This window comes from Babylonia areolata, chromosome 26 (genome assembly GCF_041734735.1).
Source record: "Babylonia areolata isolate BAREFJ2019XMU chromosome 26, ASM4173473v1, whole genome shotgun sequence".
NCBI classification, from domain to species: Eukaryota; Metazoa; Mollusca; class Gastropoda; order Neogastropoda; family Buccinidae; genus Babylonia; species Babylonia areolata.
The window spans coordinates 43,407,668-43,430,755 of record NC_134901.1 but is presented as its reverse complement, the minus strand read 5'-3'; the positions used below and the strand labels follow the sequence as shown (position 1 = coordinate 43,430,755).

At 44.6% G+C, this 23,088-nt stretch overlaps 1 protein-coding gene across 1 annotated transcript in view; it reads right to left on the bottom strand.

Moving 5' to 3' along the window:
- The window catches only part of LOC143300326 (neuronal acetylcholine receptor subunit alpha-10-like), a 213,011-nt gene extending 199,707 nt beyond the window's left edge, over nucleotides 1–13,304 (bottom strand). Inside the window, exon 1 of the mRNA XM_076613927.1 lies at nucleotides 13,235–13,304. Within this exon, the coding sequence (XP_076470042.1) occupies nucleotides 13,235–13,280 (46 nt within the window). The 5' untranslated portion in view covers nucleotides 13,281–13,304. The remainder of the gene's footprint in view (nucleotides 1–13,234) is intronic.
- Between the last annotated feature and the right edge of the window lie 9,784 nt (nucleotides 13,305–23,088).

The following is a 23,088-nucleotide window of genomic DNA, read 5'->3' as shown; positions in this document are numbered from 1 at the left end:
TTTTGGTGGTTAACTGGTCGGCTTGCTTTTGAAAGAACAGTTGTCTTGTGTGTGTGTGTGTGTGTGTGTGTGTGTGTGTGCTGCGTGCGCGCGTGCGAGCGAGCGTGTTTTGATGAAGTCTGTTGTGCTATCAAAGTGGATGTTTCTGCAGTGTGTTGCCAGAGAAACCCTATTTGATGGCGTGAGTGCACGCTGAACAAGGGGTCTCGGTTTATCGTCTTATCTGAAAGACTAGAACCCAGACCGCCACTTACGATCCAGTGGAGAGGGGGAGTAACAATCCCGGTCAGATCTGGATCTGAATCAGATCTTTAATCAAGTAATCCGCTAATCCGCGTGTGTGGGGTGGGTGGGTGGGTGCGGGTGTGTGCTGATTATCTGGTTGCGGTTTTCCACAATTTATCTTTATTCTTATCTTATATGTCTATTATAATCAATGTGCAGTATAGTAGGCTATGTTTATAATTATATTCAAATCATATTTCTTAATTCTTTCTGTTTTTACATTAAGAACACTAGTTATTACCTGCAGTGTGTGGATGTATGTATGAAACGGTGTATGTGATATATATATTACATTTGTATCTTCGTAATATTCGTAAAAGCTGTTGTTGACTTTTACAGTTATGGTCCCCATGTTGTTTACTTGTCTATGTTGTGATAATGCACCTGACCAAATTTCTCCAGTTGGAGATAATAACGTTAATCTTGTCATATCTTATCTTATCTTATCTTATCCTGTCGACACTTGCTGCTCTCTGTTTGCTTGTTGATTGGTTTTCTGTTGTCGTTTTGATACGGTGACGTCACACTGTCCATTTTCATACCTGTTCAAGTATGACTGCTGCTCACGTGACAGGACAGCAAAGCAGCTTGTGTGATGTCATCATCTATAGGCCTGAACTGTCTGAAAAGGCCTCACCATCACGTGAACTGATGGGCACAGGACGTGTATGACTTGAGGTAGTGGAGTGATGGCCTAGAGGTAACTCGTCCGCCTAGGAAGCGAGAGAATCTGAGCGCGCTGGTTCGAATCACGGGTCAGCCGCCGATATTTTCTACCCCTCCACTAGACCTTGAGTGGTGGTCTGGACGCTACGCATTCGGATGAGACGATAAACCGAGGTCCCGTGTGCAGCATGCACTTAGCGCACGTAAAAGAACTCACGGCAACAAAAGGGTTGTTCCTGGCAAAATTCTGTAGAAAAATCCACTTCAATAGGAAAAACAAACAAAACTGCACGCAGGAAAAAAAAAAAAAAAAAAAAGGGTGGCGCTGTAGTATAGCGACGCGCTCTCCCAGGGGAGAGCAGCCCACATTTCACACAGAGAAATCTGTTGTGATAAAAAGAAATAGAAATACAAATACAAACGCGGTGATTGGACAGAGTATATCAGAATAAAATGTACTTATCCGCAGTGTTACCACACAACAGTACAGGCGGATCTACAATCCCCCTCACGTCCTATATTCTTTGCTTTTACCAGCATAAAAAGCGGATTAAGCTCAGTGTTTGACTTCTCTGCTGACATGCTGACACCAGACTACCATCTACCGCCTTCGCACAGGACACTGCGGCCTCTGAGCACACCTGAAGAGGATTGGAGTGGCCGCCAAATCCCTATGTGATTGCGGCCAGGCTGACCAGACACCATCCCATATTCTCCAAGACTGCCCCCTGTATGAGAAGATGCGGCAGCAGTCCTGGCCTGGGGGTGCTGACCTCAACACCAAGCTCTGGGGGACGGTAGCCGATCTTCGCCGGACGTCCGAGTTTGTGGCATCCCTCGGACTTCGACCCTGACTGTCGAACGCAAAAAGAAAGAAAGAAAAAAGAAAGAAAGACGTGTTTTGCGTTTGAAAAAGTTTGCCCGTTTGTTTTAACTCCAGTAAATTATGGTTGGGGAAATGCATTCCTCTATGTCGTTACCGGTATATTCCTTCCAACTACACCAAATGACTCCTCTGCCGAACTGACAAGATTAGAACACACACAGAAGCGCGCGCGCGCACGCACGAAACAGACATACGCACAGGCAGACAAAGCCTGAATGGAAACAATTTCCCACAAACAAACTTGTGCCCGCATTGTTCACTTTTTCTATCGTGCCAAAGAAAAGCGCTGAGAGTGAGACAAACTGGATTTTCAGCAGAGGTCTCGGAATGGAACCGTCAGCGCTAACACTGAATCAATCTTTCTCTCAATCACATACACACACACGGACACACACACACGCACACGCACACGCACACACACACACACCGTGAGGGCAGAGAGTGGTGTTCAATGTCACATTCTTTATAACCCAACCAGCGTCACGCCATTATCAGGTCTGGTAGCTCATGAAAAAACGTGGTCATTTACAAATTGAAACTGGTTTTTAAAAGATAATCACAAAGCACACTGCTGAATGGCAAAAGACACAGCGAAATCATCAACACACAGCACACTGTTGACAGGAAAAACACAGTGAAAACATCAACACACAGCACACTGTTGACAAGAAAAACACAGTGAAATCATCAACACACAGCACACTGTTGACAAGAAAAACACAGTGAAAACATCAACACACAGCACACTGTTGACAGGAAAAACACAGTGAAAACATCAACACACAGCACACTGTTGACAGGAAAAAGACACAGTGAAATCATCAACACACAGCACACTGTTGACAGGAAAAACACAGTGAAAACATCAACACACAGCACACTGTTGACAGGAAAAACACAGTGAAATCATCAACACACAGCACACTGTTGACAGTAAAAAGACAGTGAAAACATCAACACACAGCACACTGTTGACAGGAAAAAAGACACAGTGAAATCATCAACACACAGCACACTGTTGAAGGAAAAAGACACAGCGAAAACATCAACACACAGCACACTGTTGACAGGAAAAAGACAGTGAAAACATCAACACACAGCACACTGTTGACAAGAAAAACACAGTGAAAACATCAACACACAGCACACTGTTGACAGGAAAAAGACACAGTGAAAACATCAACACACAGCACACTGTTGACAGGAAAAAGACAGTGAAAACATCAACACACAGCACACTGTTGACAGGAAAAAGACAGTGAAAACATCAACACACAGCACACTGTTGACAGGAAAAAGACACAGTGAAAACATCAACACACAGCACACTGTTGACAGGAAAAAGACAGTGAAAACATCAACACACAGCACACTGTTGACAGGAAAAAGACAGTGAAAACATCAACACACAGCACACTGTTGACAGGAAAAAGACAGTGAAAACATCAACACACAGCACACTGCTGACAGGAAAAAGACACAGCGAAATCATCAACACACAGCACACTGTTGACAGGAAAAAGACACAGCGAAAACATCAACACACAGCACACTGTTGACAGGAAAAAGACACAGCGAAAACATCAACACACAGCACACTGTTGACAGGAAAAAGACACAGCGAAAACATCAACACACAGCACACTGTTGACAGGAAAAAGACAGCGAAAACATCAACACACAGCACACTGTTGACAGGAAAAAGACACAGTGAAATCAACACACAGCACACTGTTGACAGGAAAAAGACAGTGAAAACATCAACACACAGCACACTGTTGACAGGAAAAAGACAGTGAAAAAATCAACACACAGCACACTGTTGACAGGAAAAAGACACAGTGAAAACATCAACACACAGCACACTGTTGACAGGAAAAAGACAGTGAAAACATCAACACACAGCACACTGTTGACAGGAAAAAGACAGTGAAAACATCAACACACAGCACACTGTTGACAGGAAAAAGACAGTGAAATCATCAACACACAGCACACTGTTGACAGGAAAAAGACAGTGAAAACATCAACACACAGCACACTGTTGACAGGAAAAAGACAGTGAAAACATCAACACATAGCACACTGTTGACAGGAAAAAGACACAGTGAAAACATCAACACACAGCACACTGTTGACAGGAAAAAGACACAGTGAAAACATCAACACACAGCACACTGTTGACAGGAAAAAGACAGTGAAAACATCAACACACAGCACACTGTTGACAGGAAAAAGACAGTGAAAACATCAACACACAGCACACTGTTGACAAGAAAAAACAGTGAAATGATCAACACACAGCACACTGTTGACAGGAAAAACACAGTGAAATCATCAACACACAGCACACTGTTGACAGGAAAAGAACACAGTGAAAACAACACACCACACACTGTTGACAAGAAAAACACAGTGAAATCATCAACACACAGCACACTGTTGACAAGAAAAAGACAGTGAAAACATCAACACACAGCACACTGTTGACAGGAAAAACACAGTGAAATCATCAACACACAGCACACTGTTGACAGGAAAAAGACAGTGAAAACATCAACACACAGCACACTGTTGACAGGAAAAAGACAGTGAAAACATCAACACATAGCACACTGTTGACAGGAAAAAGACACAGTGAAAACATCAACACACAGCACACTGTTGACAGGAAAAAGACACAGTGAAAACATCAACACACAGCACACTGTTGACAGGAAAAAGACAGTGAAAACATCAACACACAGCACACTGTTGACAAGAAAAAACAGTGAAAACATCAACACACAGCACACTGTTGACAGGAAAAAGACACAGTGAAAACATCAAGACACCGCACACTGTTGACAGGAAAAAGACAGTGAAAACATCAACACACAGCACACTGTTGACAGGAAAAAGACAGTGAAAACGTCAACACACAGCACACTGTTGACAGGAAAAAGACAGTGAAAACATCAACACACAGCACACTGCTGACAGGAAAAAGACACAGCGAAATCATCAACACACAGCACACTGTTGACTGGAAAAAGACACAGCGAAAACATCAACACACAGCACACTGTTGACAGGAAAAAGACACAGCGAAAACATCAACACACAGCACACTGTTGACAGGAAAAAGACAGTGAAAACATCAACACACAGCACACTGTTGACAGGAAAAAGACACAGTGAAAACATCAACACACAGCACACTGTTGACAGGAAAAAGACAGTGAAAACATCAACACACGGCACACTGTTGACAGGAAAAAGACAGTGAAAACATCAACACACAGCACACTGTTGACAGGAAAAAGACAGTGAAAACATCAACACACAGCACACTGCTGACAGGAAAAAGACACAGCGAAATCATCAACACACAGCACACTGTTGACTGGAAAAAGACACAGCGAAAACATCAACACACAGCACACTGTTGACAGGAAAAAGACACAGCGAAAACATCAACACACAGCACACTGTTGACAGGAAAAAGACACAGCGAAAACATCAACACACAGCACACTGTTGACAGGAAAAAGACAGTGAAAACATCAACACACAGCACACTGTTGACAGGAAAAAGACAGTGAAAACATCAACATATAGACTTTTGACAGGAAAAAGACACAGTGGCTGTGTGTGATGTCATCAACATTCCAACAAGTGGCTGTGTGTGATGTCATTAACATTCCGTGTGTGTGATGTCATCAACATTCCATCAAGTGGCTGTGTGTGATGTCATTAACATTCCGTGTGTGTGATGTCATCAACATTCCATCAAGTGGCTGTGTGTGATGTCATTAACATTCCGTGTGTGTGATATCATAAACATTCCATCAAGTGGCTGTGTGTGATATCATCAACTTTCCATGTGCGTGATGTCATCAACATTCCAACAAGTGGTTTGTGATGTCATCAACATTCCAACAAGTGGTTGTGTGTGATGTCATCAACATTCCATTACGTGGTTGTGTGTGACGTCATCAGCATTCCAACAAGTGGCTGTGTGTGATGTCATCAACATTCCAACAAGTGGTTGTGTGTGATGTCATCAACATTCCAACAAGTGGCTGTGTGTGATGTCATCAACATTCCAACATGTGGCTGTGTGTGATGTCATCAACATTCCAACAAGTGGTTGTGTGTGATGTCATCAACATTCCAACAAGTGGTTGTGTGTGATGTCATCAACATTCCAACATGTCGCTGTGTGTGATGTCATCAACATTCCAACAAGTGGCTGTGTGTGATGTCATCAACATTCCATCAAGTGGACGTGTATGTCACACACATCGACGGGCACAATAGCTGAATGGTTAAAGCGTTAGACTTTCAAGCTGAGGGTGCCGGGTTCGAATCACGGTGATGGCGCCTGGTGGGTTAAGGGTGGAGATTTTTACGATTTCCCAGGTCAATATATGTGCAGACCTGCTAGTGCCTGAACCCCCTTCATGTGTATATGCAAGCAGAAGATCAAATACGCACGTTAAAGATCCTGTAATCCATGTCAGCGTTCGGTGGGTTATGGAAACAAGAACATACCCAGCATGCACACCCCCGAAAGCGGAGTATGGCTGCCTACATGGCGGGGTAAAAACGGTCATATACGTAAAATCCCACTCGTGTGCGTACGAGTGAACGTGGGAGTTGCAGCCCACGAACGCAGAAGAAGAAGAAGAAGAAGTCACACACATCCCTTCAACTGATCACCCTTTATCCTGTCACCTTCATCCCAAATGCAAAGACGATTAAAATTATCTGAAAGTAAATAGTGGGGGAATTTCGGAGAAAAAAAGAAGAAGCGGCAGGGAAGTTGGAACTGTTTGCAGACAGCAATTGGCGGCCACTTGGACGCTCTCTTTAGTCTTGGGGGAGGATGTGCCAGTTGTGTGCCTGCAGTTTCCTCCCCCTGAGGACCCCTCAGACATCCGGCCCATGGCCATGAACCACGGGAAGCGATCCACAGACATCGTTTGCACTTTTGCGCTGATCTCAAGTCATTGCAGGGGAAATAACAGTTCTCGAAGGACACGACACGACACGACACGACACACACACACACACACATACACGCACACACATACACACACGCACACACACACACACACGTGTATGCACGTAACTATAATATTATTTCTAGTACTTTTGTGGCTTTGTTCTATGTATCTCCCAACTTCTTTTTTTTTCTTCTTTTTTTTCCTTCTTTTTCCAGATGGCTTGATGTAAATTAAAAAAAAATAAATAAAAAAGTCGTTGCTTATTTAATTACCATCTTGAAATAAAAATTTTGACTTGACTTCACACACACACACACACACACACACACAAACACGCACGCACGCACGCACGCACACACACACTGAGCTATACTCCCCCATGCTATTAAAAGTTTATTTTAAAAAAGAGAAAAAAAAAGGCCAGTACGGCCAGCAGAGCCACAATGTCTCGGGCTGGGCTCACAAATCCTCTCCTTTCGCCGTTTTAACTCAGTACGGCCTGTCCTCTCTTCTCCTCTACCCCTCGTATGTCCAGTGGGTGTCTGAATGACCCAACCGTTAGCTTCCGTCGTCAGAATTGTGGTATTCTTTGTCAACATTCACCTCTTCAGTATAAGAGCCTTCCGCTTGCAATATTTTGATGATGGTAGTTGGGGTGAAACGCTGTTAACGTCGTCTCTTTCGCCGTTCGTATGGAGAGTTAACCTCCCGACCCAAGTCAGGAACCCGTTCACATCAGGCTAAGTGAGAAAAATTCGGAGTGAAGGGCCTTCCCCCAAGGACACAACACCATGCCGAAACGGGGCCTCGAACCCTCATCACTGGTGAACACTGGATCACAAGTTCAACAACAAACCAATTCTGCCACCGTGCCACCTGCAAACTGCATGTTTGGTGCATATCTGTTATGCATATGTGTGTGTATGTGTGAATGTGTGTCTGCTTTTTTTTCCTATTTATTTGCTTGTTGTCTTTTTTTATTATTTATTTATTTATTTTATTTACCTATTTATTTATTTTATTTTCATTATTATTTATTTATTTATTTATTTTTTAATTATACTTTCTTTTTTTTTCTTTTTTTTTAAATTTTTTCTCAAGGCCTGACTAAGCGCGTTGGGTTACGCTGCTGGTCAGGCATCTGCTTGGCAGATGTGGTGTAGCGTATATGGATTTGTCCGAACGCAGTGACGCCTCCTTGAGCTACTGAACCTGAAACTGAAACTGCCTCCTGGGGGCCAGTGATGCCCTAGTGTCCAGGCAGACAGCACAGTGATCTATGAAGAAGGAAACACTGCAGTAATTGTACGCTCACCACTGATTTGCTCCTTAACCCAACCGTTTTCACACAGGGAAGAACAAAAACGGTCGGACGACGAATTCATTCTAGGTTAACATGCTGGCCCCGGCAACCAGCAGCCAGCAGGAATCATCCATGGACATCCTCTGCCCAACCCCCTTCCACCCACACTCCCCCCCCCCTCCCGTCTCTTTCGCCGTTCGTATGGAAAGAGTTAAACAACATCGTCTGCCCATCTTGCAAAAAAATGATTGCGAAAATGACGAACATCTTTTATTTTCCATTGTGTTGCATATGAATGTCACGCAGAGCAGATAAACGCAAGGTTTGTAATGCATTAACGTATTTTACGTCCTACCTTGCTGAAAAAAAAATATTACTAATGTTTCATTCGGGTAAATAACGCACATGCACCTACGATTTGCAGTGTCATAGACTTTCTCCTCCTACACGTGTACGTACCCCGGCCGCATACATACTCTTGTCTACATACACACCCAAAAATACCAGTGTGTACTGTCCTGACTTGACCTGGCTGTGCCATGCCCTAGAAATGCCTGTTGGCGTCCGTTTTGAATTCTGGTGTTGACATATCCCCCATCACTGTGTTCTGTTCTGACTGTTCTGACATGATTATCTGGTTGCGGTTTTCCGCAATTTATCTTTATTCTTATCTTATCTGTCTATTATAATCAATGTGCAGTATAGTAGGCTATGTTTATAATTATATTCAAATAATGTTTCTTAATTCTTTCTGTTTTTACATTAAGAATACTAGTTATTACCTGCAGTGTGTGGATTTATGTATGAAACGGTGTATGTGATATTTTTTTTTTTACATTTGTATCTTCGTAATATTCGTAAATGCTGTTGTTGACTTTTACAGTTATGGTCCCCATGTTGTTTACTTGTCTGTGTTGTGATAATGCACCTGACCAAATTTCTCCAGTTGGAGATTGTCACGGACAAGGAGGGTTGTGCGTGCGTGTGTGTGAATGCTGCCACTTTTGGTAGACCCCTCTCCTTGTAGCTCTCCCGCGTGCTCCATGTAGCTAAGGAAGTCTGTGGAATGCACGTGTTGCACTGGAAAGCATGACGTGCAGATTTCCGATTTGTGAGTTACGGAAAGTTTTCTTCGTTTGGAAAACCAGCACCATTAGTCACTGGAGCAAGACTACAAGTGTAGGGTCCTATGGAGAGAGACGCTCAGCCGGTATTTTGGCCGGAGCTCAGAAACCGTTGAGGTATTCATTCATTTATCTTAGTCGTTGCATTGGTAAAATGATCTTGCAGTTTGTAGTATTTGTTGTACAGCCGTCCGAAAATATACGTATCTGTATTATTAGTCACTTGTGCTCTTCATGTGTTTGTTACCTGAATTTTTTACTGTCTGACGTTACATGTGCTTAATCTCATTTTCGTCGTAGTTATTTCCTAGTCTGGAACGTTACCAGTGTGCTTGAAACTGACACGTGGTTTTTTGCTCGAGTGTTTGATTATTCTCTAATTCGGTATTACTTTCACTCAAAATTTACAATTTCAAATTACCTCACGTATTCTGTTTGATGTGCTAGAATTACTCAGTCTATTTCTCCCAGTTCTGAATGCGGAAACAGTGAAGTAAGGTCTAGCCTACATTTGTTTGTGAGATTATTTTCCGTGGATTTGTAAACTACTTCGTAAATTAATATTTCGTAGAAAGACTGAAAAAACCATTCAGTTTATTCAGATTGCTTTGCCAGTAAACCATGATAGGATTTAAGGGGAGTGAATGAGTCAGTCCATAATGTAACGTAGTGCTATTGTGATTCCCCTTCCGCCCCGAGATGGTTTGGCGGCGGCGGAATCCTACCAAAATCGTGGATAATTCACTAGAACTTAGAACCGCAGATTCTAGGTTTTTGTCTAGGGAACTCCCATTCTCCCTGTGTGGAGACCCGACTTCATCCCCGCTGTTTGAGTGGCCGTCTTCCGCCTGGGGAGCTCGAGCGTCGCTGGTGGACGTGTTTCCCCAAGCGGCAACACCAGAGTCCACCTTCCAGAACTACGAACTGCAAACTGTGTGGTGCCAGTTTCTACCCCCCCCCCCGCCACCTCCTAAGTCGAGTGTTACTGGAGAAAAAGACAAACTGTCACAGAAGAGGGTGACGACGGAACAATTTTTGGGTGTTCCTCATGTAGAAGAGGAAAGCGAACAGACTTTTCTTTGTGGTGTCTAATTGTTAAGCATTGTATCGTGTCTGATTTGTTAACAGTATTTGGAGTAAATGTTTTGTATCTGTTTATTCAAGGCTTTTGTTTGGATAAAGGTGAGAGAGCGTGAGAGAGTTGGCCATAACTTTTGTTGAAAAGTTGCACGCAACAGAGATAATAAAGTTATTCTTATCTTATCTTCTTATCTTATGTCCTGCTGACAACACAAATCCCAATGACGGTCACTATTTTGACATGTCATGGAGAGAATTACACTAGCCCCACATGGCTGTGCACTCGTGTGAAACGTTGCCATGGTGACAGTGATACCAATCCCACATTGAGTGACTGCTGGCACGCTGTTCACATGCGCGTCAGGTCATGTTACGTTTGACACTGTGTCTCGCGTCACATCGGTGAATGGGTTTGACTGCTTAATATTAATACACTTCTCCCCCCCCCCCCCCCCAACCCCCCACTTCTCTCTCTCTCTCTCTCTCTCTCTCTCTCTCTCTCTCTCTCTAACAGTACCCACTTTGGCACAGTCTTACTTTTCAGAAAATTCGTTATAAATTCAACGCACCGGAAAATGAAACAGTGATAACAGAAAAAAATACACACCCAAAGACCAAGATTACTTACCGGAAAGAGATATACAGACAGACAGACAGATAGACGGATGGGTGGATGGTGGGGTGAGTGTGAGGGTACCAATGGAACTGATGGACGGGTATACGGACAGACAGACTGACTGACACACTGACTGACTGATATATAGAATCATACAGACAAGGGATCAATAGTAGGTAGATAGAAGGACCAAGAATGGAACAGAAATAGACATACCAATCGACAGATGAGCAAGCGATCGATGGAAACACACAGAGATTCGGACAGACAGACAAAGAGACAGACAGACATGCAAAGAGAAAGACAGAATGACACAAAGGTATGGAAAAAAAACCCCCACCATTTATATCATTATTAATTGATAGATAAACAAGTATGCAGACAGATATAGAGACAGGGAGATAGTAAGATCGGTACACACACACACACACACACACACACGCACACAAATGTATGCATACGAAAACAGACAAACACTCATTTTAAATGCAAAACCAAATATTGATAGACAACAGACCAATCATCCACTCACTGTTGCGTATATGAATATAAATCTCTCTCTCCTCTCTCTCTCTCTCTCTCTCTCTCTCTATATATATATATATATATATATATACATCTACAGAGGGAGAAACAGACAGACAGAGAGAGACAGAGACAGAGGTGTAGAGAGAGAGATAATTCTGTTTCACAAAACGGATGAAGAATAAATTAAATGGACAGAAATAGCCCACACTGTCAAAGACTCCCGCTGGCTGAAAATAGTCCCCTACACTGACTACAGACTATGGTGTTCTGGCGGCATTCCGCTGCACGGAGCAGTCTGGAACAGTCTGCTGTCTTCAACCTCACACATCACCAACACTGTCATTCACTTCACGGATCACCAACCATCTCTCTCTCTCTCTCTTTCTTTTTCCCACACTGACATATCTTTACATCTCTCTCTCTCTGTCTCTGTCTCTCTCTCCCCTCTGTCTCTCCCTCTCTCTGTCTTTCACATAATGTGCCTGTCTGTCCATATCCCTATTACCCGTCGCCTTATTTGTTGTCTTTTATGTCTCTTACATCTGTGTTTTAAAATTCTATCATCACTTTTCTGTGTTAATTTCACTTGAATCATTATGTGTAGCATTCATACTAGGGTTTTGTTGTTGTTTTTCCCTCGGTGTGTGTGTGTGTGTGTGTGTGTGTGTGTGTTACTCGCTTCCGTTCCGTACAGATGTGAGCGATGTTGTGTCTCTCAGTTTGACGCTGTGTTATACTCGTACATTATACATGTATTAAGTATTAAGTATAACTACATTTATATGCGTACATGTTTGTGTGTCTCTTAGAACAACGGCAGATGTGTAAGTCGGCCAAAGTGCTAATGTCTTCACCGTTGGAAAATAAAGATTCATTCATTCTCTCTCTCTCTCTCTCTCTGGCGTCAGAGGCAACACGAACCAAAATGGAGACCAGAAAAAGGAGTGGTCTGTGACAAGCTTTGCGATTCGTTTCTGTGAAAAAAACAACGTTTGTTTCAGTCAACCAAGAAACGAAAAAAAAAAAAGGTGAGAGGGAGGAGGTGAAGAAAGAGGGAGGAGAGGGAGACAGGGAGAACGAAGAGGGAGAGGAGAAATAGAAAGAGGATGGAGGAAAGGAGAAGAAGAACGAAGGAGAAGAGGAGGAGAAATAGAGGGCGGAGAGGAAAACAGGGAAGAAAAGCGAAGAGGAAGAGGAGAAAGAGGAAGCTAGGAAAAGCGAAGAGGAGGAGGAGGAGAAAGAGGAAGAGGAAGCTAGGAAAAGCGAAGAGGAAGAGGAGAAAGAGGATTAAGAGGAAGGGAGGAAAAGCGAAGAGGAAGAGGAGAAAGAGGAAGAGGGTGGAGAGGAAGGGAGGAAAAGCGAAGAGGAAGAGGAAAGAGGATTAAGTGGAAGGGAGGAAAAAGCGAAGAGGAGGAGGAGAAAGAGGAAAGTGGTGGAGAGGAAGGGAGGAAAAGCGAAGAGGAGGAAAAGCGACAGAGGACGGGGATTGGGGTATGGGGGTCACATGGAAAACGAACAGGATGAGAAATAAATTAAAAAAAACAGAAAACGGGGAAGAAGTGAAGAAGACACGGAAAACGATGAAAAGACAGATCCACGGAAGTGGACGCCAGAAGAATGATCACTAGTACAGTCAGAATCCTTCAGAGGAAGACAACTGGCGGACAAATACAAACAAAAGAGCACAAAACAAAGACAGGCAAACAAAGACAAGACTGACAACAAACACACACACACACAACAAGGAGTACTCACACAGGTGTCCCATGTGAAGAAGAAGAAGAAGAAGTCCACAGACCATAGAGAGAAGACGGCCCCACTGGTTGTCGACGGCATCCATGGTTGTAGACCTCCCACACTGTGTCCACATAGCGGCCAGCCAGGCGTACACACACACACTCACACAGAGAGAAGATCACCACAGCGCCCTAGCTCCACCACCAAGTCCACGCACCCTCCCACCCCACCCCCCTCCCTCACTGCACTACCACTCCCTTTGGACAACAGCAACAGCCCAAATCCTCCCTCCTCCCCTCACTGCGGGCAAAAGGAATGACTGTTGAAGTCAGTCACCAATATTCGCACAACACGTCACAAAAAAAAACACCCAACAAAAAACCACCACTGTTCAGACACCAACACTCTGCAATAAGAGCAGCATCGCGGACTGAGCTCTGCTGACTTCTGAACAATTATCTTTGTTGAATCCGCTCATCCATCCACCTGTGCTCAACCCACTACTCACGTAGACATTATCTTGCCACCGGATTCACGTGAGACGTGGGACATTTTTTTTTTTTTTTTTTTTTTTTAAACTCCGGTTTAACCGTGTGGGAGCGATCTGAAACACCCACACATTATTTATACGAAACACCACTTTATTTACTTCACGTGCGTTTTACGTCATTATATTGTTCGAGAAATGACAAGGAAAAGGAAGAAAAGTTGAAGAGAAGAACGGATTTTTTTTCCACCGCTTGATGCACTGGGATAAGGAGAGAACGCGAATAGGTCGTCACAGCCGTCCCACAACTTAGTGTCTGGTCATCACACTGTTCCGCTACTGTCCAGTCACCTGGTCACTGAACTGTTACACAACTACTTACCCAGTCATTACACTGTAACACAACTATCTACCTGTTCATTACACTGTTCCACAACTGTCATGATTATAACCTGGTCGTTACCTGCTCACTAAGTTACTAGTTTCTCGTTTATTGGCTGGTTGGTTTGTTCTTTTGGACATGACTTGAAAGGTTGTTCGTGTGAGCTAAAGTATGATAGTCAGATGACTTAAAAGGTTGTTCGTGTGAGCTAAAGTATGATACTCAGATGACTTGAAAGGCTGTTCGTGTGAGCTAAAGTATGATACTCAGATGACTTGAAAGGTTGTTCGTGTGAGCTAAAGTATGATACTCAGATGACTTGAAAGGCTGTTCGTGTGAGCTAAAGTATGATACTCAGAATTCCCAAACCGCCGTTATTCCAGCCGTGTTCTCGAATACGTCAGCCTTTTTATTCTAGTTAGTCGGAGGATTGAATACCTTTTAAACACTAACGTAAGAAAAATTAGCGAAAAGCACGAATGAAAAAAAGAAAAAAGAAAAGAAAAGAAGAATGAAAACAAAGGGAGAGGAAGTGGACAATATTATACTTCTACATATCCATAACTTACCTTTTTCTGTCTATTTATTTACTTTCAGCAACAATGCGATAACCGTATGACTACGCACCAGGCTATCGTTCTTATCGTTGCAACACACGCCATTTGTCCATTCAACATACATATATTTATGTGTTTATTTCTTCAACCGACAACGTTAGTCAACGATTAGGGGGGACGCTAAGCACTGGCGGTATCCTGTGTGACTGGCAGTAAGCGCACTGCAGCAGAGAGTGGCTGCCGCGGGGAGGCTGTGGCGGGTGGCACTGAGAAGGCTTGCAGAGAGCTGTGTGTCCTGTTGGTGGCTGTGGGGGGAAGGAGCACCGCACGAGAGATGCGCCACAGTGTGACGGTGGGTGGGTGGACGGACCGGTCTGGAGTCACCGGCTCAGCGCTCAGCCACACCCCACACCGCCATCAAGCGCACCCCCCGCCCCTCTCCTTCCGCACCCCCCCCCCCCTCCTCTCTCCCTCTCAAAGCAGCGTCACTGACGGCCTGATGAGAGTAGTGGTCGGCTCACACACACACACACACATGCACGCGCACACAAACAGACACACTCACATAAAACATATGCACGCGCACGCACACACATACTCACAGAGAGAGAGAGGGAGAGAGAGAGAGAGAGATGTTGCTGAAACACAGTTATACACCCAAAAGAATGGTATTTAGACAGTGTGGTTACTTCGGGAAACGTGGTGTTTTTGGAGTGTGTGTGTGTGTGTGTGTGTGTGTGTATGTGTCTGTGTGTGTGTGTGTGTGTGTGTGTGTGCCACGGTATGTGTGTGTGTGTGTAAAGTTTGTAGTTGTCGACTGATACTAATATTTTTATTTCAATTTTTAACTAATACAAGCCCCTAAATCGCCGTCAGTTACTTATTGGCACATCATTCACTGTCACTCAGTTCTCAACAGGAATTCCTTTTTCACTGACACATGAAACGTAACGTTCTCACTGGGAATTCCCTATTCCCTCACACAAAAAAAACCGTAATGTTCTCACGAGGAATTCCCTTTTATGTATAAATGTCAGGTTCTCACCGGGAATTCCCGATTCCATAATATATATATACGTCAAGTTCTCACAGGGAATTCCCTTTTCCTCACATAAAACGTAACGTTCTCAAGGGGAATTCCCGATTCCATAATATATATAAACGTCAAGTTCTCACAGGGAATTCCCTTTTCCTCACACATAAAACGTAACGTTCTCACAGGGAATTCCATATTCCCTCACACATAAAACGAAACGTTATCACGGGGAATTCCATATTCCCTCATGCGTGAACGTCTTGTCTCACGGGGAATTCCCTTTCCGTGACTCAGCTCCCACCGCCATTCCCAAGAGCAGCACCAATCCGCACAGTTTCATTTTCAGTTTCAGTAGCTCAAGGAAGGGTCACTGCGTTCGGACAGATCCATAATCGCTACACCACATCTGCCAAGCAGATGCCTGACCAGCAGCGTATCCCAACGTGCTTAGTCAGGCCTTGAGAGAGAGAGAGAGAGAGAGAGAGAGAGAGAGAGAGAGAGAGAGAGAGAGGAAAAAAAAGAAGATAAATACATTAAAAAAGAAAGAACTACTACCAATAATAATCATATGTATAAGGCGCAAAAACGTGATGAAGTCAACTATAAGCGTACAAAATAGAATAAAATAGAATAAAATAAATAAATAAATAGTATAATTTTAAAATAAAATATAATAAATAATAAATGAATAAATAATAATAATAATAATAATAATAAGCACAAGCAGCGGCAGATGTTCCCAGTGGCCTGACAGACTGGGCGGGTAGCTGTCCAACTCACATTGCATGCTCCTCTGCACACGGAAGGCGGCTGCTTCAGCGTCTGCAGCGTGCGGTCAGTTTGTTCCGGTACTTGAAGAACAGATGGCGGCAGCTGTGTCTGAACGGCTCAGACCACAGGCTGTAGACAAAGACGTTGACAGCGCTGTTCATGTAGTAGGAGCGGAGGTATATGCCGTCATAATTGTCACAGCTGGTGAACTGGACGCACAGGTTGACCGGGTCTGTGTTCGATTGCCTGCACATCGGGGGTGGATTGGTCAAGGTCGGGTAACACAGACATGCACGTCATTTCTGGACAAGACTGGAAAGGTCACAGACGGGCGCAATAGCCCAGTGGTTAAAGCGTTGGACTGTCAATCTGAGGGTCCCGGGTTCGAATCACGGTGATGGCGCCTGGTGGGTAAAGGGTGGAGATTTTGACGATCTCCCAGGTCAACATATGTGCAGACCCTTCGTGTGTATATGCAAGCAGAAGATCAAATACACGCGTTAAAGATCCTGTAATCCATGTCAGCGTTCGGTGGGTTATGGAAAGAAGAACATACCCAGCATGCACACCCCCGAAAACGGAGTATGGCTGCCTACATGGCGGGGTAAAAACGGTCATACACGTAAAAGCCCATTCGTGTGCATACGAGTGAACGTGGGAGTTGCAGCCCACGAACGCAGAAGAAGAAGAAGGAAAGGTCACAAGGTCACAGTGACATTCAAGTCAAGACCTCCACTGTCCAGAAGAAGAACGTGGAAACACATACAATGTTAACATTAGAACTGACAAACTGATCACTGTTGTTGGCACGACAATCGCGTTTTTTTGTTTGTTTGTTTGTTTGTTTTTGTTTTGTTTTCAAATTATTATTATCACATATTATTCTGCTTATGATAAATGAATGTTCCGTGACAAGTTTCAGTGTCAGAATTGTCATCAACAGTTTTGGCCACAAACCTGCAGTAACTTTATGTTTTGCAAATTTCGCTCCAACTGATAGCAAAAGTGGCTGTTGTGTCACGGAAAGTAAGACCGGTTTGAACGGCAGGAGTTCATCCAGCCCTGGGAGCGTGCTAGTCAGCTGTCACAAGGTGAAAGAGCCGAGGCTGTTCGAAATTCACCACACTGACGCCATCACAAGGCAGGAGATCAAAGTTCACCTCATTGACGCCGCCACAAGGCAGGAGATCAAAGTTCACCTCATTGATGCCGCCACAAGGCAGGAGATCAAAGTTCACCTCATTGACGCCACCACAAGGCAGGAGATCAAAGTTCACCTCATTGACGCCGCCACAAGGCAGGAGATCAAAGTTCACCTCATTGATGCCGCCACAAAGGCAGGAGATCAAAGTTCACCTCCCCTGGTGAGGACTGCCTCATGGATGGCAGTGACATCCCCTGGTGAGGACTGCCTCATGGATGGCAGTGACATCCCCTGGTGAGGACTGCCTCATGGATGGCAGTGATATCCCCTGGTGAGGACTGCCTCATGGATGGCAGTGACATCCCCTGGTGAGGACTGCCTCATGGATGGCAGTGACATCCCCTGGTGAGGACTGCCTCATGGATGGCAGTGATATCCCCTGGTGAGGACTGCCTCATGGATGGCAGTGATATCCCCTGGTGAGGACTGCCTCATGGATGGCAGTGATATCCCCTGGTGAGGACTGCCTCATGGATGGCAATGAGGACTGCCTCATGGATGGCAGTGATATCCCCTGGTGAGGACTGCCTCATGGATGGCAGTGACATCCCCTGGTGAGGACTGCCTCATGGATGGCAGTGACATCCCCTGGTGAGGACTGCCTCATGGATGGCACTGATATCCCCTGGTGAGGACTGCCTCATGGATGGCAGTGATATCCCCTAGTGACACCCTCCAGCATGTTTTCCGACCCCCTTCCCTTGATCCTCAGCCATCACATCACCTCCTTCTCCTGAGCCACCAGGACTGTACGATTCCTCTCTCTTTTTTTATCGTTTATTCTTTGGCTGTTTCTCAGCACTAACGGGAAACGTAAACACGCTTTTTGTTTTGTTTTTATATCTCAAGTTGGCATATTTATCTTATCAGTCAATCAATCGGTCTTTGACAAGTACGTTGTTATGCAATAACTGGCTTGAATCACCAAGGCAGAACGGGATAAAAATCATACGTAAGACAAGGAAGTATCGAAGGAGGATGGAGAGATTCCTCAGTTCATCTGCCGGGTTGTAAAGACGTACGTGAAAGGAGGGGAACATAGAGGGTGGAAGGACTCACCTGATGATGAGGTGTGGCACCCAGTTGATGACATAGCACAGGGCAAGAATGGCCATCATAAAGTGCACGTGACTGCGCTTGTGCCTGAACAGGAAGCTTAAATTGCTCCCTCCACGGTAGTATGGGTTCCTGACGAGGGTGCTCCGGTCAGCCGTGGACAACATGCTACTTGTACAAACACTCAACTGGTCAAAGTTTTCTTTCACTGCCACAGGTAACAATGTCTCTTCCTGCGCTTTCTTTGGGCCATGTGGGAAGGCACCTCTCTCTTTGTGCTTACTGGGGCTCGTGTCCTTCTGGGTCTCTCTAGCGGTTACCAACAGCTGCTGACTTGCTTCAACCTCTGCCACATTTCGGTCCTTTGGTGTATCCGGTGCTGAACAGGGCCTGTCCTTTTCTTCTGGTTTCGTTTCTGTTCCCTGCCCCTGCTTGTCTGAGTTTTGGTTTTGGTCGCTGTTTGGGCAGTTGTGCAGTGAGTCAGCTAGCGCTGTGTCTGGCACTGACTTCACCAAACGTGCGTTCTTCATGTTGTCTATGCTGGTGGGGTTATCTGGAACTGTGTTTGGCACGGTGCTGGTGGAGTGATCTGAAACTGCGTTTGGCACGGTGTTCATGTTGTCTGTGCTGGTGGAGTGATCTGAAACTGCGTTTGGCACGGTCTTCATGTTGTCTGTGTTGGTGGAGTGATCTTGAATTGTGTTTGGCACGGTCTTCATGTTGTCTGTGCTGGTGGAGTGATCTGGAACTGTGTTTGGCACGGTCTTCATGTTGTCTGTGCTGGTGGAGTGATCTTGAATTGTGTTTGGCACGGTCTTCATGTTGTCTGTGCTGGTGGAGTGATCTTGAACTGCGTTTGGCACGGTCTTCATGTTGTCTGTGCTGGTGGAGTGATCTGGAACTGTGTTTGGCACGGTCTTCATGTTGTCTGTGCTGGTGGAGTGATCTGGAACTGTGTTTGGCACGGTCTTCATGTTGTCTGTGCTGGTGGAGTGATCTGGAATGTTGTTCATGTTGTCTGTGCTGGTGGAGTGATCTGGTACTGTGTCCAGCACGATGTTCATGTTGCCTTTGCTGGTGAAGTGATCTGGAACTGTGTTTGGCACGATGTTCATGTTGTCTTTGCTGGTGGAGTGATCTTGAACTGTGTTTGGCACAGTGCCGGTGGAGTGATCTGGAACTGTGTCAGGCACAGTGTTCATGTTGTCTACGCTGGTGGATTGCTCCTTACTGGATACGATCACTTCAGAAACCTTATTGAATGGAATCATTTTTCTGCAGGAACTGGCCAATGTGTGGCTATCATCCAACGTGACATCTGCATGAAAATTCCCCTCATCTTGACTACCACTGGTTACAGATGGAAGTACAAGCTCACACGCTGATGTTGTCGAAACTGCATCACTTGCATCACTTGCCAGAGATGATTCAGAAGAAGTCTGTTCTGTAATGTCTTCGAGACGTGAACGTGCAAGAAAAGAGTGTAGTATCCTCCTTTTATTTCCTGGTGATGACGACCACCTTCGCATTCGGTTTGGGTCGTCGTTGTGTGAACTGAAACATTGTCTGTTGTAAATGTCACCTTGTTTATCGTAGTTGTGACCTGGTTTATCGATAATGTCACCTGGTCCATCGTCACTGTCATGAGTGGTCTGGCTGCTCTGGGTGGTAGAGGAAACGCTAGAGTCACTCACAGAGTGACTAGCGTCGGGCAGCACGACGACAGGCATCGCAGGATGGTGACGAAGTGACTGACACTGTGAGAGAGTGGAGAGACTCGTGTGTAAGTCTTTCCTACTGATCTTCTGTACCTTCAGCATTTGGTACCAAATTCGGATCCCTATCATAAGATAAGCACCTGCCATAAGGAACACACTTAAAACGAAGACTGCTGTCACAACACAGGCATAGACATGCATATACCGGGTGCTGACAAAGTCGTCATAACTCCAGCACATCTTCAAGTCCAGTCCCGGCACAGCGCTGGGGAAGCTGTGAATGCCGTACAAAGGGATGAAGGCAGCGAAAACACACCAGACGGTTATTGTCAGAAGCAGACAAATTATCAACGCTTGCCGGTTAGTCAGATGCCTGGAATGAGGCCACCAGATTCGATGGAAGCGGTCCAAAGCCACGGCCACCAGGATGGCGCTGGAAGCCTGGGTGGGCAGGGTGGCCAAGGCGAACATGCCGCGGCAAAACAGCATGCTGTAAGTGTCGTAAGCATAGCGAATGGTCAGGATCTGCAGTGGAAGCCCCAGGGCGCTTGTGGCTAGGTCCTGGACCCCCATGCACAGAATAAAGATGCGGTTGGTAGTCAATCTGGAGTCCACCATGTAGACCCACAGCACTAGGGTGTTGCCAGTCACACCCAGCACCGCGATGACAGTCAGGTAAACCACCACGGGCATGCGCTGCTTGAAGGACTCGCTGCTCAGGCACATCCGATACTCCATCACCTGTGTAACACACACACACACACACACACACACACACTCACTCGTATGTTCAACAGCTGTTCTTTTTGCCCATTATCTATGTATCTATCTGTCTATAGATCTATCTATATATTTATGGAGAGAGAAATACAGTTAGCACATGACAGATGACGAACTTTGTAATGAGCTTTTGTGATCAATGTGTTAGAGATGGAATACTCTGTCGTGACCTTTAGTGATCAATGTGTTAGAAACGGAATACTTTGTCGTGACCTTTAGTGATCAATGTGTCAGAAACAGAATACTTTGTCGTGACCTTTAGTGATCAATGTGTCAGAAACGGAATACTTTGTCATGACCTTTAGTGATCAATGTGTCAGAAACAGAATACTTTGTCGTGACCTTTAGTGATCAATGTGTCAGAAACAGAATACTTTGTCATGACCTTTAGTGATCAATGTGTCAGAAACAGAATACTTTGTCGTGACCTTTAGTGATCAATGTGTCAGAAACGGAATACTTTGTCGTGACCTTTAGTGATAAATGTGTCAGAAACAGAATACTTAGTCGTGACCTTTAGTGATCAATGTGTCAGAAACGGAATACTTTGTCGTGATCTTTAGTAATCAATGTGTTAGAGATGGAATAATTTGTCGTGACCTTTAGTGATCAATGTGTTAGCGACGGAACACTCTGTTGTGACCTTTAGTGATCAATGTGTTAGAAACGGAATACTTTGTCGTGACCTTTAGTGATCAATGTGTCAGAAAAGGAATACTTTGTCGTGATCTTTAGTAATCAATGTGTCAGAGATGGAATAATTTGTCGTGACCTTTAGCGATCAATGTGTTAGAGACGGAACACTCTGTCGTGACCTTTAGTGATCAATGTGTTAGAGACGGAACACTCTGTCGTGACCTTTAGTGATCAATGTGTTAGAGACGGAACACTCTGTCGTGACCTTTAGTGATCAATGTGTTAGAGACGGAACACTGTCGTGACCTTTAGTGATCAATGTGTTAGCGACGGAACACTCTGTTGTGAACTTTAGTGATCAATGTGTCAGAAACAGAATACTTTGTCGTGACCTTTAGTGATCAATGTGTTAGAAACGGAATACTTTGTCGTGACCTTTAGTGATCAATGTGTTAGCGACGGAACACTCTGTTGTGACCTTTAGTGATCAATGTGTCAGAAACGGAATACTTTGTCGTGATCTTTAGTGATCAATGTGTCAGAAACGGAATACTTTGTCGTGACCTTTAGTGATCAATGTGTCAGAAACGGAACACTCTGTCGTGACCTTTAGTGAACAATGTGTTAGAGACGGAACACTCTGTCGTGACCTTTAGTGATCAATGTGTTACAAACGGAATACTTTGTCGTGACCTTTAGTGATCAATGTGTTAGAGACGTAACACTCTGTCGTGACCTTTAGTGATCAATGTGTCAGAAACGGAATACTTTGTCGCGACCTTTACTGATCAGTGTATGAAACACGACACTTCGTCGTGGCCGTTCTGTGATCAATGTGTGAGAGATGGCATTGCTCTGTAAATATTTCTGTGATGAGCGTGTCAAACAAGTATAACTTTCTCGTGAAATTTCTATTCCAATGGGGAACCACTTTCTCTCTCTCTCTCTCTCTCTCTGTGTGTGTGTGTGTGTGTGTGTGTGTGTGTGTGTGTGTGTGTTGTGTGTGTGTGTGTGTGTGTGTGTGTGTTGTGTGTGTGTGTGTGAGAAATGTTGAAGCACTGTTCCAGAAATGTAAAAGCAAAGTCCGGAGACCTTGTACTTTATCCTCACTTCAACAGGAAGTAAGGAAGTTATAAGTCGACTCCAGATCAATCAGCTCCACGGTGACAAAAAGCTTATCTGGCAGATGCACATATTTCTCGCTGATAAAGAGTCTAAACTTTGAAGCCTACACGCGAACAGAAC